Source organism: Protomyctophum parallelum (assembly GCF_964188405.1).
Source record: "Protomyctophum parallelum genome assembly, chromosome: 19".
Taxonomy (NCBI): Eukaryota; Metazoa; Chordata; class Actinopteri; order Myctophiformes; family Myctophidae; genus Protomyctophum; species Protomyctophum parallelum.
This window is the reverse complement of record NC_139717.1, coordinates 5,840,111-5,856,064: the sequence shown is the minus strand read 5'-3', so window position 1 is coordinate 5,856,064 and position 15,954 is coordinate 5,840,111. Positions and strand designations below refer to the sequence as shown.

Below are 15,954 nucleotides of genomic sequence, written 5' to 3'. Positions count from 1 at the left end.
TGATATGGAAAAAGGTAATGCTCTGCCAAATGTGGAAATATTATTAAAGAACAGAGTAGGCCTATAGGAGTTCAATGTTGTACAATCACATTTGTGTTTAACAGGAATGTGCAGACACCACTTTTCAACCTATCTTCATATAATAGGTCCTCACTATAATCATGAAATAATTGCACAATTCTCATAGGACGGCTGTGGGCAGTTCAGAAACCGTCCTCCAGTGACGACATCATCGATGGGGAATGCAAGCTAATAGAAACTGCAGGCTTTCTAATCCTGAAAAGTTGCAATGCGAAAATGAAAGCCATCGCTCTCACAAATCAAAACATTTTTGTAAAAAAAAATCTAGTTTGAAAAATAATCTGCCTAATCATGATGTCACTGGAGGACGGTTTCTGAACTGCCCACAGCCCTCCTATGAGACACAGACTAGAAAAAATTGTGCCATTTTATCATGATTATTAGTGAGGACCTATTATATGAAGATAGGTTGAAAAGTGGTCCTTTAATAGTGTGATAATAGTGTAATGTTGATGCTCCTGATTGTGATTTCAGACAATCAAAAACAAACTGCAAACCTTTTCAGTTTCAAGTTTTCAATGACTTGTTGAAATGGATGAGTCAGTTGAAAAAAAAAAACATTTAATTTATATGTTATTGGCTACCCAGGTGAATAATGTGGACGAAATGTGTGTTCTGCAATCCACCTTTTATTTATTTTATTTTGTTTCTATAATCAAACATCGCATATAGAATGTGGGGCCAAATGGAAACTTTTTTTTTCTTTTTTCCTGAATTGTGGATATATTTCATCTTGCTTTTTTTGTTTTGTGCTTGTTTGTTTTTACTTTTTGTATAACTAACTATAGCATCGTTATTTTTATTTGTAATTAAAAATAATTAAGTGAAAGCGTTGCCTGATGATGATTATCAGAGCGTGGCGCAATTGCAGCAATATCATTAGCACAGAGAGCGAGTCTGGTCGGGATTCCTACGACGTCTCCAAGCAACCACAACCTGACGCAACCTTACTGCTCCTCCTCCGGTCCCTATGAGCTGTGTGTTCAAAAACAAGTGGACCGACCCACAGCCGGACTGGAGCGGAGCGGGAATGTGCAGGAGAGGAGAGGGGAACAGAACAGAACGGGATCATATTCATATCATCATGGCTATAGACTAGAGGAGGCAGCTATGGAGTTACATTTGTCTCTTTATTCCCCGGCGGTGACGGTGAGGCTGATGCGGATCTAAGAGCAGAGTCACACAGCCTAGGAGAAGTTCGTCTACTGCGCAACACGAGGATTTCTGACTGCAGGTATTATTACGAAACGAAACGCCGTTTGCTTTGCATGATCGCAATTAACCAATTTACAGATTATTCAATCATGGCAAACCCTTGAAATAATATCTTGAAATCCATGAGTATCATTATGTTTAATGTAAATGTCTATTAGCATAGAGATAGTGCAACAGATGTGGCATACTGTTACATGCGCCACATGCAGTTTTTGGGTGATGTGTCAGCCAGCCAGCCTTCTCCATTTGGCTAAGTTAACCACTCAAATAAATTGCATGGTAGCCTAGTATTGGTTGTTTGTTTTTGGGGTTACAGTACAATGGGCTACAGTACAATGATGCTTACATGAGCTATTTCCTGACGAGCTCTAGACACACATGGTGTATAGAATAATTTGACTAGCTGCGAGACTAATTCCTTTTCTTTGCATATGCAAATGAGTTTTGAGTGAATGATAGGCCCTTTATGTTATGTATAACAAAAACTAAATCAGTTAAGACTGAGTATAAACGCAGTAGGCTACACCAGGATGGGTTACTGGGAAGAAAACTATAACTTTATGATTATGACAGACTGTATCACAGCCAGTATAGCCACAGTTTGTTATGCTCATTCAGGTTTTGGATGTTGCTGTAGTCTTTCCATAAACACAGTTTTCAAAGGAATTTATGTTTTTTTTTAGGCTACATAGTGACTATAAAGGCCTAATATGTCTGCTCAAGATACTTGATGTGTTCAAATAGAACATGACATGAGTAAAATAATAATGTCTCTTGTGACTTTTGAAAGTATATATAGGCTACAGACAGTATTTGACTGTGCAGTAAAGGCTTGTATGGAGTTACATTTGTCTCTTTATTAACCAAACAAAAGAAAAATTAACCAAACAAAAGAAAAACATTTGAGAGAGAAAAAATCTAAACAGAACAAAAAACTATTTTTAATTCAAACAAATTAAAAACGCAATCAAAAAATATATTTGCAAGCAAAAAAAAAAAAGATTTGAAAGAAAAGAAAAAATAATTGAGAACAAAACTTAAAAAAAAATATTATTATTATTATTTTTTTTAATAAAAAATAAAAAATTAAACTACATAAAACAAAATACTTACTAAATGTTTGGGTAATAATAATATGTGTTGTGCTAAATAAAATGTTTTTAATGTTTTTTTTCCTTCGTTTGCGAATGAAAGTTTTTTTTTTCTCATTGCAAAACGCCTTCTCTCTCAAAACCTATGTCTTTGGTCTCGATTTTTTTTTTTCTCTCTCAAAACCTATGTCTTTGGTCTCGATTTTTTTTTTCTCTCTCTTGGATTATTTGTGTGAGGGGTGAAAGTTCAGAAGGCGGGTCCTACGCTGAAAAGATGTAAGACACCTCTCCATTGGCCACTGTCTTAAACCCTTGCTTAGGGTGCAAATCTCAACTGTTTTGGACGGGGGTGGGCTCGTTGGAATCGTGTCGCCCCCCTGGGGGCGTCTTTGGGGGGCTCAAGGTTCAGGGACCCCCAGGGACCCCCTGGGACCCCCCAGGGACCCCCAAATGGTAACTCTGTCATTTCTCAACCGTTTTTGACGGGGGTGGGCTTGTTGTGATTGTGTCGCCCCCCTGGGGGCGTCTTTGTGGGTCTCAAGGTTCAGGGACCCCCAGGGACCCCCCAGGGACCCCCCAGGGACCCCCCAGGGACCCCCAAATGGTAACTGTCATTTCTCAACTGTTTTGGACGGGGGTGGGCTCGTTGGAATCGTGTCGCCCCCCTGGGGGCGTCTTTGGGGGGCTCAAGGTTCAGGGACCCCCAGGGACCCCCTGGGACCCCCCAGGGACCCCCAAATGGTAACTCTGTCATTTCTCAACCGTTTTTGACGGGGGTGGGCTTGTTGTGATTGTGTCGCCCCCCTGGGGGCGTCTTTGTGGGTCTCAAGGTTCAGGGACCCCCAGGGACCCCCCAGGGACCCCCAAATGGTAACTCTGTCATTTCTCAAATGTTTTGGACGGGGGTGGGCTCGTTGGAATCGTGTCGCCCCCCTGGGGGCGTCTTTGGGGGGCTCAAGGTTCAGGGACCCCCAGGGACCCCCTGGGACCCCCCAGGGACCCCCAAATGGTAACTCTGTCATTTCTCAACCGTTTTTGACGGGGGTGGGCTTGTTGTGATTGTGTCGCCCCCCTGGGGGCGTCTTTGTGGGTCTCAAGGTTCAGGGACCCCCAGGGACCCCCAAATGGTAACTGTCATTTCTCAACTGTTTTGGACGGGGGTGGGCTCGTTGGAATCGTGTCGCCCCCCTGGGGGTGTCTTTAGGGGGCTCAAGGTTCAGGGACCCCGAGGGACCCCCCGGGACCCCCCAGGGACCCCCAAATGGTAACTCTGTCATTTCTCAACTGTTTTGGACGGGGGTGGGCTCGTTGGAATCGTGTCGCCCCCCTGGGGGCGTCTTTGTGGGTCTCAAGGTTCAGGGACCCCCAGGGACCCCCCGGGACCACCCAGGGACCCCCAAATGGTAACTCTGTCATTTCTCAACTGTTTTGGACGGGGGTGAGCTCGTTGGAATCGTGTCGCCCCCCTGGGGGCGTTCTCAGGGTTTTGGAGGTTCGGGGACCCCCCGGGACCCCCCAGGGACCCCCAAATGGTAACTCTGTCATTTCTCAACCATTTTGGACAGGGGTGGGCTTGTTGGAATCGTGTTGCCCCCCTGGGGGCGTTCTCAGGGTTTTGTAGGTTCGGGGACCCCCCGGGACCCCCAAATGGTAATTCTGTCATTTCTCAACCGTTTTGGACGGGGGTGGGCTCGTTGGAATCGTGTTGCCTCTCTGGGCGCATTATCAGGGTTTTGGAGGTTCGGGGACCCCTGGGGACTTTCACATGGTAACTCTTGACATTTTTATGATAGATCTTTATTGATGGGAGGGAGAGACAGAGAGAACCATTTATATTCATCTGCATATTCTTCTTACTATAGCTCTCTCTCTCACACACTTTGAGAAATTACAGAGTTACCATTTGGGGGTCCCTGGGGGGTCCCTGGGGGTCCCTGAACCTTGAGACCCCCAAAGACGCCCCCAGGGGGGCGACACAATAACAACGAGCCGTCCAAAACGGTTGAGAAATGACAGAGTTACCATTTGGGGGTCCCTGGGGGGTCCCGGGGGGTCCCCGAACCTCCAAAACCTTGAGAACGCCACCAGGGGGGGGCGACACGATTCCAAAGAGCCCACCGCCGTCCAAAACAGTTGAGAAATGACAGTTACCATTTGGGGGTCCCTGGGTGGTCCCGGGGGGGTCCCTGAACCTTGAGACCCCAAAAGACGCCCCCAGGGGGGCGACACAATCACAACGAGCCCACCCTCGTCAAAAACAGTTGAGAAATGACAGTTACCATTTGGGGGTCCCTGGGGGTCCCTGAACCTTGAGACCCACAAAGACGCCCCCAGGGGGGCGACACAATCACAACAAGCCCACCCCCGTCAAAAACGGTTGAGAAATTACAGAGTTACCATTTGGGGGTCCCTGGGGGGTCCCAGGGGGTCCCTGGGGGTCCCTGAACCTTGAGCCCCCCAAAGACGCCCCCAGGGGGGCGACACGATTCCAACGAGCCCACCCCCGTCCAAAACATTTGAGAAATGACAGAGTTACCATTTGGGGGTCCCTGGGGGGTCCCTGGGGGTCCCTGAACCTTGAGACCCACAAAGACGCCCCCAGGGGGGCGACACAATCACAACAAGCCCACCCCCGTCAAAAACGGTTGAGAAATGACAGAGTTACCATTTGGGGGTCCCTGGGGGGTCCCAGGGGGTCCCTGGGGGTCCCTGAACCTTGAGCCCCCCAAAGACGCCCCCAGGGGGGCGACACGATTCCAACGAGCCCACCCCCGTCCAAAACAGTTGAGAAATGACAGTTACCATTTGGGGGTCCCTGGGGGGTCCCTGGGGGGTCCCTGGGGGGTCCCTGGGGGTCCCTGAACCTTGAGACCCACAAAGACGCCCCCAGGGGGGCGACACAATCACAACAAGCCCACCCCCGTCAAAAACGGTTGAGAAATGACAGAGTTACCATTTGGGGGTCCCTGGGGGGTCCCAGGGGGTCCCTGGGGGTCCCTGAACCTTGAGCCCCCCAAAGACGCCCCCAGGGGGGCGACACGATTCCAACGAGCCCACCCCCGTCCAAAACAGTTGAGATTTGCACCCTAAGCAAGGGTTTAAGACAGTGGCCAATGGAGAGGTGTCTTACATCTTTTCAGCGTAGGACCCGCCTTCTGAACTTTCACCCCTCACACAAATAATCCAAGAGAGAGAAAAAAAAAATCGAGACCAAAGACATAGGTTTTGAGAGAGAAAAAAAAAATCGAGACCAAAGACATAGGTTTTGAGAGAGAAGGCGTTTTGCAATGAGAAAAAAAAAACTTTCATTCGCAAACGAAGGAAAAAAAACATTAAAAACATTTTATTTAGCACAACACATATTATTATTACCCAAACATTTAGTAAGTATTTTGTTTTATGTAGTTTAATTTTTAATTTTTAATTAAAAAAAAAAAAAAAAAAAAAAAAAAAAATTAAAGTTTTGTTCTCAATTATTTTTTCTTTTCTTTCAAATCTTTTTTTTTTTTGCTTGCAAATATATTTTTTGATTGCGTTTTTAATTTGTTTGAATTAAAAATAGTTTTTTGTTCTGTTTAGATTTTTTCTCTCTCAAATGTTTTTCTTTTGTTTGGTTAATTTTTCTTTTGTTTGGTTAATAAAGAGACAAATGTAACTCCATAGGCTTGTGTAAAAAGAAAAACAAAGCGGGGGGGGGGGGGGGGGGGGGCTTCAGTTTGTTATCTTTGCAAGTGTTTTCTCATCCTTTGAATAACCTTGACTCTTCCACAGAAAGAACACCTGTTGAGTCGACACTGAGAACCACGCATTGCTTCTTTCTGCTGTGAATGCTTTAGGTTACAGGTTGAAAGGGGGGGGACTTACTTAACTAAACAGAACGCTCACTGAAGCCTGTTTTATAACACAACGGGTGTCATGTGTCTGTGTCGTCCTGCGTGCAACACATTGCAAACTTGTACATCTGCAATTTCCTCCTGTGAGCATAACCAAGTCTAACTCAGTCTTTAAAAACCCATTTTGGGCGGGAACCCCTGTTGGTGTTTTAAGCATTATGTTATACTTTAGCTATTGAAAAATAGCAGATCTACAAGCTCATAGCGTGGCACCGAGTGCCACGCTACGAGCTTGTAGGTCTGCTATTTTTGAAAAATTGGGAAAATGTGGCCCAAATGTTTGAATATGGGGGGGGGGGGGGGGTCGGCGGCCAATATATATATATTTTTTATTTTTTTATACATATATTTTTGGGAGTCCTTCACAAGAAAATGTTTGAGAACGACTGACACAGAAACATGGGGTTTTTCAGAAAACTGTCAAGATCTAGAAGGCATTTGTAGAATCGTCCTCGGGTCTAAATGGGTTAAGTTGTATCACTATGTATGGTGAATGCATGTGACTATACTGCTGTAATGCAACGCGATGGGAATCCCACATGCTGTACGAAGTGCTTCTTTTCCATAGTGGGAATTCGATTGCTAATTGAATGTGATACTGAGTGCATAATAAACACTGCAGTATGAAAAGCACCCAGAGAAAAGTTATGTTGTGTAGACTCATCATCAGAGGATAAATGGAAAGATACGCAGTGAGAGAGTCTACACTATAGCCATCACAATGCGGTCATGTTTGTTTATATGCTGACTACATGTCCTAGATAGAAATAGACCCAGACGTTGTAAGTCAAGCCAGACTTTGGCATGTCCATATAAGTCCAAAACGCACCAATATATTATATTTTTTATTGGTGTGGCCAACCAAGGAAACTTGGACGTTGCCAAGCAATCCTAGTTCTGCAGTCGGCTCCATGAAATCATTGGAATGTTATGGTGGAAGATGGCGATTCGGATGTTAGATGCATAAATAAATACACATAAATGGTCTTTCATGCCATATGACCCATTACTGTCATTATTGGGCCCCAAATTGCTATTTGATATTCAGGATGCAAACTTTGGCTTAATAAACAAATTAAGATTTCCTGCTGGTCTATATTCTAGTGCTTGCTGCCAATGGCACAAGAAGTGGATTTTATAACCACCAAAAGATGTCATTTACAGTGTGTGATGTTATGCGATGGAATATACTTTAGATGGTCTTGGCATTAAACTGCTTCTGATCCTCTCCAATTTGACAGCACTGAGATTCACGATTATGATTATGTCCTGCCTGACATACAGTATATTCTACACATACTAATAGTAGCATTCCCGATCTCCTCATATCTTTACTCTGCATAGTTCCTGTCTACCAACAAAATCACTTCCTTCCTGTACACACGTATAGTCCATTTAGTTCATATACAATGTCTTTAAAAATGCATGTGCCCTGATGCCCACGGATCTTTCCTCTAATGCTTTCCTACAACGAGGAGCATCGATTCCTGTAGAGAAGAATGCGAGGAGCCCTTCCCTAATCATTATTTTATAATACGTCTGTCAGCTACTCGGCACAGTCAGAGAGAGAGAGAGAGAGAGAGAGAGAGGTCTACTTTACCTTACAAAACAGCCAAGCCTATCATTAGATACAGGGGCGATGACTTCACTACTTGTCTGCTGCGCCCATTATGGAAGAACTGAGGCCTATAACCACATACTGTAGTGAGTGGTTGTAAAGTTGGTGAGAGGGAACAGGAGCCAATGTTTTTGCGCTGCATGCTGCTGTCATGGTTGCCACAGAATGGCATAGTTTTCACTTTTCCTTTTTCATCCCCCCCTATTTCATCTCTAAAAGGACGTTTTAGTCTAGTCAAGTCAGATGTATTTATAAAGCACATTTTACCGGTAACTCATTTTAGGCGGGAACCCCTTTTGGTGTTAGCATTACGTTATGCTTTAGCTATTTAAAAATAGCAGACCTACAAGCTCATAGCGCGCCACCGAGTGGCGCGCTACGAGCTTGTAGGTCTGCTATTTTTGAAAAAATCGAAGAGCGACTGACGTAGAAGACATTTTTAGAATCTGATCTCAGGTCAGAATGGAAAACTGTCACTAGGATGTAGAAGACATTTATAGAATCTGATCTCAGGTCAGAATGGGTTAAAGACAACTCTCGTTGACCAAAGTTCTGCAGCGTAAAGACCCGTCCAGGAGGTAGTTTAAAATCACAAATACAGCCAGACATACTGTACAGAGCAAAGGAATGAATAAACTATCATCAATAAAAGCAGTAAAAAGAAAAGAAAAGAAAACAGGAAAAAGTCAGACCTGAACTGAGGACCCCGGGAGTAGAAGGAAGGGGTTCAAAGGTCAGCGATATAGGTGGATTTAGATGTTAATAAACATACAGTAATCCTGGTCTCTACACTGCCTCACCCCCCCCCCCCCCCTCCCTGGTCAGCTGTCAGGAACATCTTTTTGTTGATAGGTTTTAAATATACACTGCTGGTCCTGAGTACAATATTGGTTTTATATGTGCAAACATGTGTAATGACAAATAAAGTGAACCTTGACCTTGAACCTTGATCAGGAGAATCTTAAAATCGTATTTAATTTAAACCATTCTAGCAGCCATGGGGGGGGGGGGGTAAATTTTTTCCCCTCTTCCTGGTACCCGTCGAGTGCGTTTTGGACCATTTGCAGGCAGGACAGGGTCGACTAGTCTCAGAGTGTACAGGGAATTGCAATCCAAGAGGGTGTGGTGGATGACTCCCCTGCAGGGTCTTGACTTGAACAGAGAGAGAAATGGCTTGATTTGGCCACAGCCCAGCAGATGTGGAAAGAAACTGGGTTTTGCTGCTCCATGTACCTGCTTGTCAAACTTACCGTAAAAGGCGGAAAGGAAAGATCACACAAAGGATTTTCACACATGGTTTAACGAGCGTGCAGGGCAGGCTGCCAAGATCATTTCTGATGGACTTAAAGTTGCTTTCATTCAACTATACGGAAGTGTTGTGCCATCCAACTCTCATGTCTCACGGCAGTTCATGATGAGTGTGACTAGTTTAGACTAGTTATTGTATTCATTCAACTATACGGAAGTGGTTGTGACAGTTATTTGGTTTCTGGGATGAGATTAAGCTGAGAATCATCGGTTTTGACTAGATCTCCCTTTCAAGTATAACATAATAGCTCCACGCATAAGATAATTCATTATTGAGTTTGTCAGTCTAGGACTAGCATTGATTGATTCATTGATTTCACCCCTTCATAATGCCCAGAAAATGCGTCACATTGCGTTGCCCTTGTTATTATTTATTTTACCCATTCAGGGCGGGAACCCCTTTTGGTGTTTCAAGCATTATGTTATACTTTAGCTATTGAAAAATAGAAGATTTACAAGTAGTGCAGCACCGAGTGCCACGCTACGAGCTAGATCTGCTATTTTTGAAAAATCGTGGAAAAGTGGCGCAAATCTTTGAATATATATATATTCTTTCAGATCTTTGCTTCTGAGCGGTCCCTGGGAAAACATATTTTCAGATGGGGGTTTCATGTCCTTGACATGAAAAAGGTTGAGCACCGGCAGTGACATACATACTGTAGCAACATAGGTTTTTCAGAAAACTGTTAGGATATATAAATGGGTTCAAAATAAATGCACTGCAGTGCCAGTGCCAACATCATGGTGGTGGTCCGGGGCAGGCATCCTATAGGCGGCAATGCCAGTCTGACAGCATCCTATAGGCGGCAATGCCAGTCTGGCAGCATCCTATAGGCGGCAATGCCAGTCTGATAGCATCCTATAGGCTGCAATGCCAGTCAGTCTGATAGCATCCTATAGGCTGCAATGCCAGTCAGTCTGATAGCATCCTATAGGCTGCAATGCCAGTCAGTCTGATAGCATCCAATGCCAGTCTGACAGCGTGTCGCCGGTTCGAATCCCAATCCCGACGACCTTTGCTGCGTGTCACTCCCCATCTCTCTCCCCGTTTCCTGTATGTCTACTGTCCTATCAACGAAGGCATAACATAATAAACCTTTAAAAAGCATGGTAGTGTCACAGGTTTTAGTTTAATTTGTTGATACAAGGAAGGATTCATTGTCTCCACCAGGCCGAGGCATGGGGGGAGAGTATGTTTTGCACTCCGTCCGTCAGTCCGTGTGTCCGTCCGTGTGTGTGTCCGTGAGCAGCTAATCTCGGCCACCGTTAACCCGGTCAATGCCAAATTTTGCACACACACTCCCTGGATGCCAACGATGAACCTCTGCCCCAAAATTTCCAGAACGGCCTGTTATAGCGCCAGCAGGAGGCCGCTTTGTGCAAAACAAGTTTTTGCACAGTACACCTACAGATTTTGTCCAAACATCGCGCAAATTGGTACACAGTCTCTCTAGTTCACATCTGGCTTTTAGAGCGCCACCAGGAGGCCGACTTTTGTAAAACACATTTTTGGATATTACTCCTCCGGATTTTGTCCAAAAATCCCGCAAATCGTTACACAGTATCTCCATAGTCATGTGCTCAAGACGGATGTGTCTGATATTTCATATTCCATCCTAATTGGCTAACATTGCCTTTCAGATTTTGCAGGATTGGCCTGTTTTGAACAAAAAGCCTCAAATCATGAACGCAGCGTACAATTTGACGTGAAATCTTTCACGCACTTTCCTACTAGGCTGAGGAATATAGCCCACCCATTTCACATTGGCCTGTTATAGCACCACCAACAGGTGGATTGTGCATGCGTGCGATCAACACGGATCTGCACCATATTCCATCCTGATTGGCAAAGATTGGAACAAACAAACAAAAAACATGTTTATATTACTCCTAAACAGTTACATTCCTATCCTCCTGGTGGAGACCTGTGCCCAGAAGGGCACTTTTTCTAGTTTATAACTGTGAATCATGTACCACCAATCAGTCCACAGTCAGTATTCTGCCGTTGTCATTGTAGGCTGTTGAAGTCCTGTATAAGCCCTGAGGAATGGGAGGCAGAAAGAAATGCTGACTCATTTTCAGTGTGTGTGTGAGTGTGTGAGCGACTGAGCGTGCGTGAGTGTGTTGTTGCTATAGAAACGACTTCTTCCATACCAGAGGCGTGTTCCTCAGTGAGGTCCTTTTACACAATGACAGGTGTTAACAATGAATGAATAGCGAGCTGTCTCAGAAGATGCAGTGTATTATGCACTAGTAGTGTCTTGTAAGCTAAGCATGCATTGTAAGTAATACTGTAAATTCACCTAATGATCATACAGACTAACTGCGTTGATGAGATTAGATGCATCACGTCATAGACCACCACGGCATTTCATTCTGGACAACAAGCCTTATCACGTCCAACATTTTTGTGAGATATGCCTCATTTTGTTATGCAACATGGTTAACTTTATATGCTCAGAAAATAATTAAAACATTCCATGTTTTCTTTCTTTCCGTTACAGGTCCAAATGATGAGCTGTACACTCCAAAGGGACACATTGCAAAACGTTTGGAGAGGGATTGCTTAATAATCTTTTTGGGCTACAGTCAGTATCCATCAAAATGAACTGTACTAAGATATAGGAAATCGGAAAACAACACCACTGAAGCCTATAGCTTGTGACCAGAATTGACAAGGACTTGTGGAATCCATGAAGAGCATTATACAACTTGATCATTCTTCTTGACACAGTCAGATCTTTCGAGGACGTGTGTGTTTATTTAGCAGTTTAACGATGGAGGCAACCTCAGTTCCTCACATCACTGTGGACAGTGTCGTTGGTCTGGGAGACGAAGAATTACCTGCAGATGACCATCTGATGACCTTGAAGGCCCTGACGGAAAAGCTACGACTGGAGACCAGGAGACCCTCTTATGTGGAGTGGAAAGCCCGTTTGGATAGCCCTACATTCCGAGACCCTGCAGCCAAACAGGTCCAGCTCCAGACAGAGGATGGATCAGAGCAGTCTGACGAAGACAAAGAGGCTCGGAGGAGCTCTGGAGTCATTCAGTGCAAACTGCCGTCAGGAGTCCTGAAGGCATTCGGGAACATCGATGAAGCTCTCAGCTGGCTGAGGAAGGAACTGGTGAGTAGGAAAAAAACACACACACAAAAACAGAATAATTTATCAATTTCATAATAATAATCAATCATAATAATCAATTAGAAGCAAGGGAGCAACCAGGTGCTCAGGAGGTGTGCAGGTATAAAAAATGTACCAGGTCTTATTACCTAACTTGAGTAAACTAAAGACCTGGAGGCGTGACCAATGCCATTTGGCTATTCTGAGTGGCCAAAGAGCATTAAGCATAAAGGAGGAAAACTTTATTCAAAGTTTCCCTCTTTTTTAACATTAAGTGTGCCCGGATCTCTGCTTTGTTCTATAATAATCAATTAGTTTAACTGTTGCCGGCGATAAACAACACTCAGTCAGCTTGTAAAGCTGAAATCTTTCATGCTTTAGTGTTGATTACAATAATGCAGATTCTAGCTGTGAGTCAAGGGGCCAGTGAGGCACTCCAACGTTGAAGCGCTGGGCCCTAGTGGTAAGAGGAAGGACTGCAGGCGGAACCGTGGATTCATGACGAGGAAACCCTGTGCAGCTGGGCTTTAACATTGAGCGCTCGGTTGCATTTCCGCATTGGACCTCCAAAATTTGGAGGGTCCAATATGCGGAAATGCGCCCAAAAAGGCGGAAATAGACGGTCCTTCGGGCTGCTTCAAAACGCCACTGAGCAACTTCCACTGACATGAATAGCGGAGGGGGCGGAGCTTCGCGCCAGATCAGTCTCTATCCTTTTAATACTCTATCTATGCTGTGAGGCCACCGTGCCCCTCCCTCTTACCTTTATACTTTATGCATAATTAATTTTATTTATTTACTCAAATTCATAACTGTTACAGACTCCTTTTCTTACCCGGTGTGAACTCGATGTGACTAAAGTTGTCATTGGTTATTGAAACGCGGAGAGAAAATTACTTCCTGCTCATTAGCCAATTACGATGGAACAATGGAGACAACACCCAGCGTGCTATGGCTGTGAAAAGAATGCTATTGAAGTTCAAGTGAGTGTGAGTGACTGGTGCAGGAATAAGGGCTCCTTTCATCTTCATAAACGGCTCTATTCATCTTCATAAACAGCTCCTGCAAGTGTTAATTACTTCACTTGTACTCTGCAGCTATGTGGCACATAATTCATCCAGAGTTTGCATGCTTGGATTAACGACGTCGACCCTGAACATGCGAGGACTACAGTATATTCTCAGTATATTCTAATACAATACCCATATTGACTACAAATATTTGCGCACACACAGTGGTCTGGAAAACAATGATGTGCGCCCTATTGTGACATTTCCTTTCACATTCACATACAGTAGATAGATAGCATGAACTTTCTCTCAACCCGGAACCTATATAAAGCTGACTCATTTTGTGTTACGTACAGGAATTATTGATAATTTGTGAAATAAAGCTACAAGATGAAAAAGAGAGCAATCCTTTCTGGAAAAACAGCCTTGAGTATACTTTAAATTCGGGTACATTCCAGGAAATGTACATTATTAGCGGGCTGGATGGTAAGTGGAATGGCTAGTCTATATGGCTAGAATATGATACGACCCATTTTTTGTAGGTATATTTTCATTGGAAAATAACGTAGTGTTATAATCTAGCCAATAGGGTAATTGGGTTCCCATCCGGCCACTCTACTCCTGAGCTAATGACGCCCACAAATACTCAAGGAAAAGCGAACACACCTTAGCTAACACTGCACCGGTTACCTCCTCACCACAAAATGTCATGCCTCTACTTGAACCTACTGTATATCTATGTCAGTCCGACCTGACATACCCATCACCCACTAATAAGTGAAGATAGTTAGCTGCATAGTAACCATAACTCTACCTGCTCACAACTTCACAGTGAGGGGGATTTTTTTATTTTTTATCCCAAGACTTTTCACCCCTGTGTCAATTATCTAATGTGATCCTGGGCTCTACACACCCTCCGCCAACCTGGGGAGAGCAACAGACTTGAACTCATGCTTCCTTCATGCATGAGTGTCCAGGTTGCTCCTTTACACCTGACAGGGGGGGAGTTTCCCTGCTTGGACGTAGCGCCGCATAGAAGGAACACGTTAGTCCAACCAGTTCCTTTCCCCTCCATCAGGCTGGCCAGGGGGAGGCAGTTTAGAGACCAGGATTACTGCATGTTTTTTGTGAGGGTTTTTTGTGAGGGGATTTCTATCATACATTGCACTTAAAACAAACAAAAAAGTGGACACACTAACAAACCAAATACAATTCACTTACCACTTCAGATTTGCCTGGAACACTAGTCTACAAGTACAGTTGGCCTTAATAATACAGGCAGCTATAATTTGTATATCGTCATTTCCCTCTGCATGTCATTGTGCTATTTTCTCTCTGTCAGTGCGTTCTCCCTCTTCTCTCTCTCTCTCTCTCTCTCTCTTTGCAGACAGACATGCGTCTGCAGGACCAGCAGTTGGCCAGGCAGCTCATCTCTCTCTCTCTCTCTCTCTCTCTCTCTCTTTGCAGACAGACATGCGTCTGCAGGACCAGCAGTTGGCCAGGCAGCTCATCTCTCTCTCTCTCTCTCTCTCTTTCTCTGCAGACAGACATGCGTCTGCAGGACCAGCAGTTGGCCAGGCAGCTCATCTCTCTCTCTCTCTCTCTCTCTCTCTCTCTTTGCAGACAGACATGCGTCTGCAGGACCAGCAGTTGGCCAGGCAGCTCATCTCTCTCTCTCTCTCTCTCTCTCTCTCTCTTTGCAGACAGACATGCGTCTGCAGGACCAGCAGTTGGCCAGGCAGCTCATCTCTCTCTCTCTCTCTCTCTCTCTCTCTCTTTGCAGACAGACATGCGTCTGCAGGACCAGCAGTTGGCCAGGCAGCTCATCTCTCTCTCTCTCTCTCTCTCTTTCTCTGCAGACAGACATGCGTCTGCAGGACCAGCAGTTGGCCAGGCAGCTCATCTCTCTCTCTCTCTCTCTCTCTTTCTCTGCAGACAGACATGCGCCTGCAGGACCAGCAGTTGGCCAGGCAGCTCATGCAACTCCGCAACGACATCAACAAGCTGAAGATCGAGCAGGCGTGCCAGCTGCACCGCCGCATGCTCAACGACGCCACCTTTGTCCTGGAGGAGCGGGACGAGCTGTCGGATCTGCTGTGCGAGTGTCCCGCCACCCCGGGCCTCTCCGCCCCGCTGCGTCTCATCGGCGTCACCAAGATGAACATCAACTCCAGACGCTTCTCGCTCTGCTAGCAGCGCCATGCGGTCACTCCTCTCCTCGTCTAGACCAGTTGGTTCTTACATTTAGAGCCGAGGCCGATTGTGAAAATGTCTTCTAAATCCTGACAGTTTTCTGTCAGTGTTTCTCAAACATTTTCATGTCAAGGACCCCCAAAAATATAATATGTAATTGGCCGCCGGCCGCCATCTGAAAATATGTAGTTCCAGGGACCCCCCTCCCCCCAGAAGCGAAGATTTGAGTTGAAAACGTTCGCTCTGACAGAATATATATTCAATGATTTGCGGCACATTTTCACTATTAAAAAAAAATAGCAGATCTACAAGCCGCTATGAGCTTGTAGATCTGCTATTTTTCAATAGCCAAAGTATAACAAAATGCTTAAAACACCAAAAGGGTTTCCAGAATGGGTTAATTGGCAAAACACTAATATT

General features: G+C 44.9%; 1 protein-coding gene across 1 annotated transcript; it reads left to right on the top strand.

Moving 5' to 3' along the window:
- The first annotated feature begins 1,190 nt into the window (after nt 1–1,190).
- fam167ab (family with sequence similarity 167 member Ab) lies at nt 1,191–15,637 on the top strand. Its single transcript, XM_083790190.1, has 3 exons — nt 1,191–1,315; nt 11,711–12,334; nt 15,277–15,637. Exons 2-3 carry the CDS (start codon nt 11,984–11,986, stop codon nt 15,532–15,534), a joined length of 609 nt encoding a protein of 202 aa, XP_083646316.1. The 5' UTR covers nt 1,191–1,315; nt 11,711–11,983; the 3' UTR covers nt 15,535–15,637.
- Nucleotides 15,638–15,954: the final 317 nt, after the last annotated feature.

Coding starts and splice junctions, on each gene's coding strand:
- fam167ab (XM_083790190.1), top strand. CDS start 11,984: ATGGAGGCAACCTCAGTTCCTCACATCACTGTGGACAGTGTCGTTGGT. Junction 12,335..15,276: donor GCTGGCTGAGGAAGGAACTG/GTGAGTAGGAAA, acceptor CTTTCTCTGCAG/ACAGACATGCGCCTGCAGGA.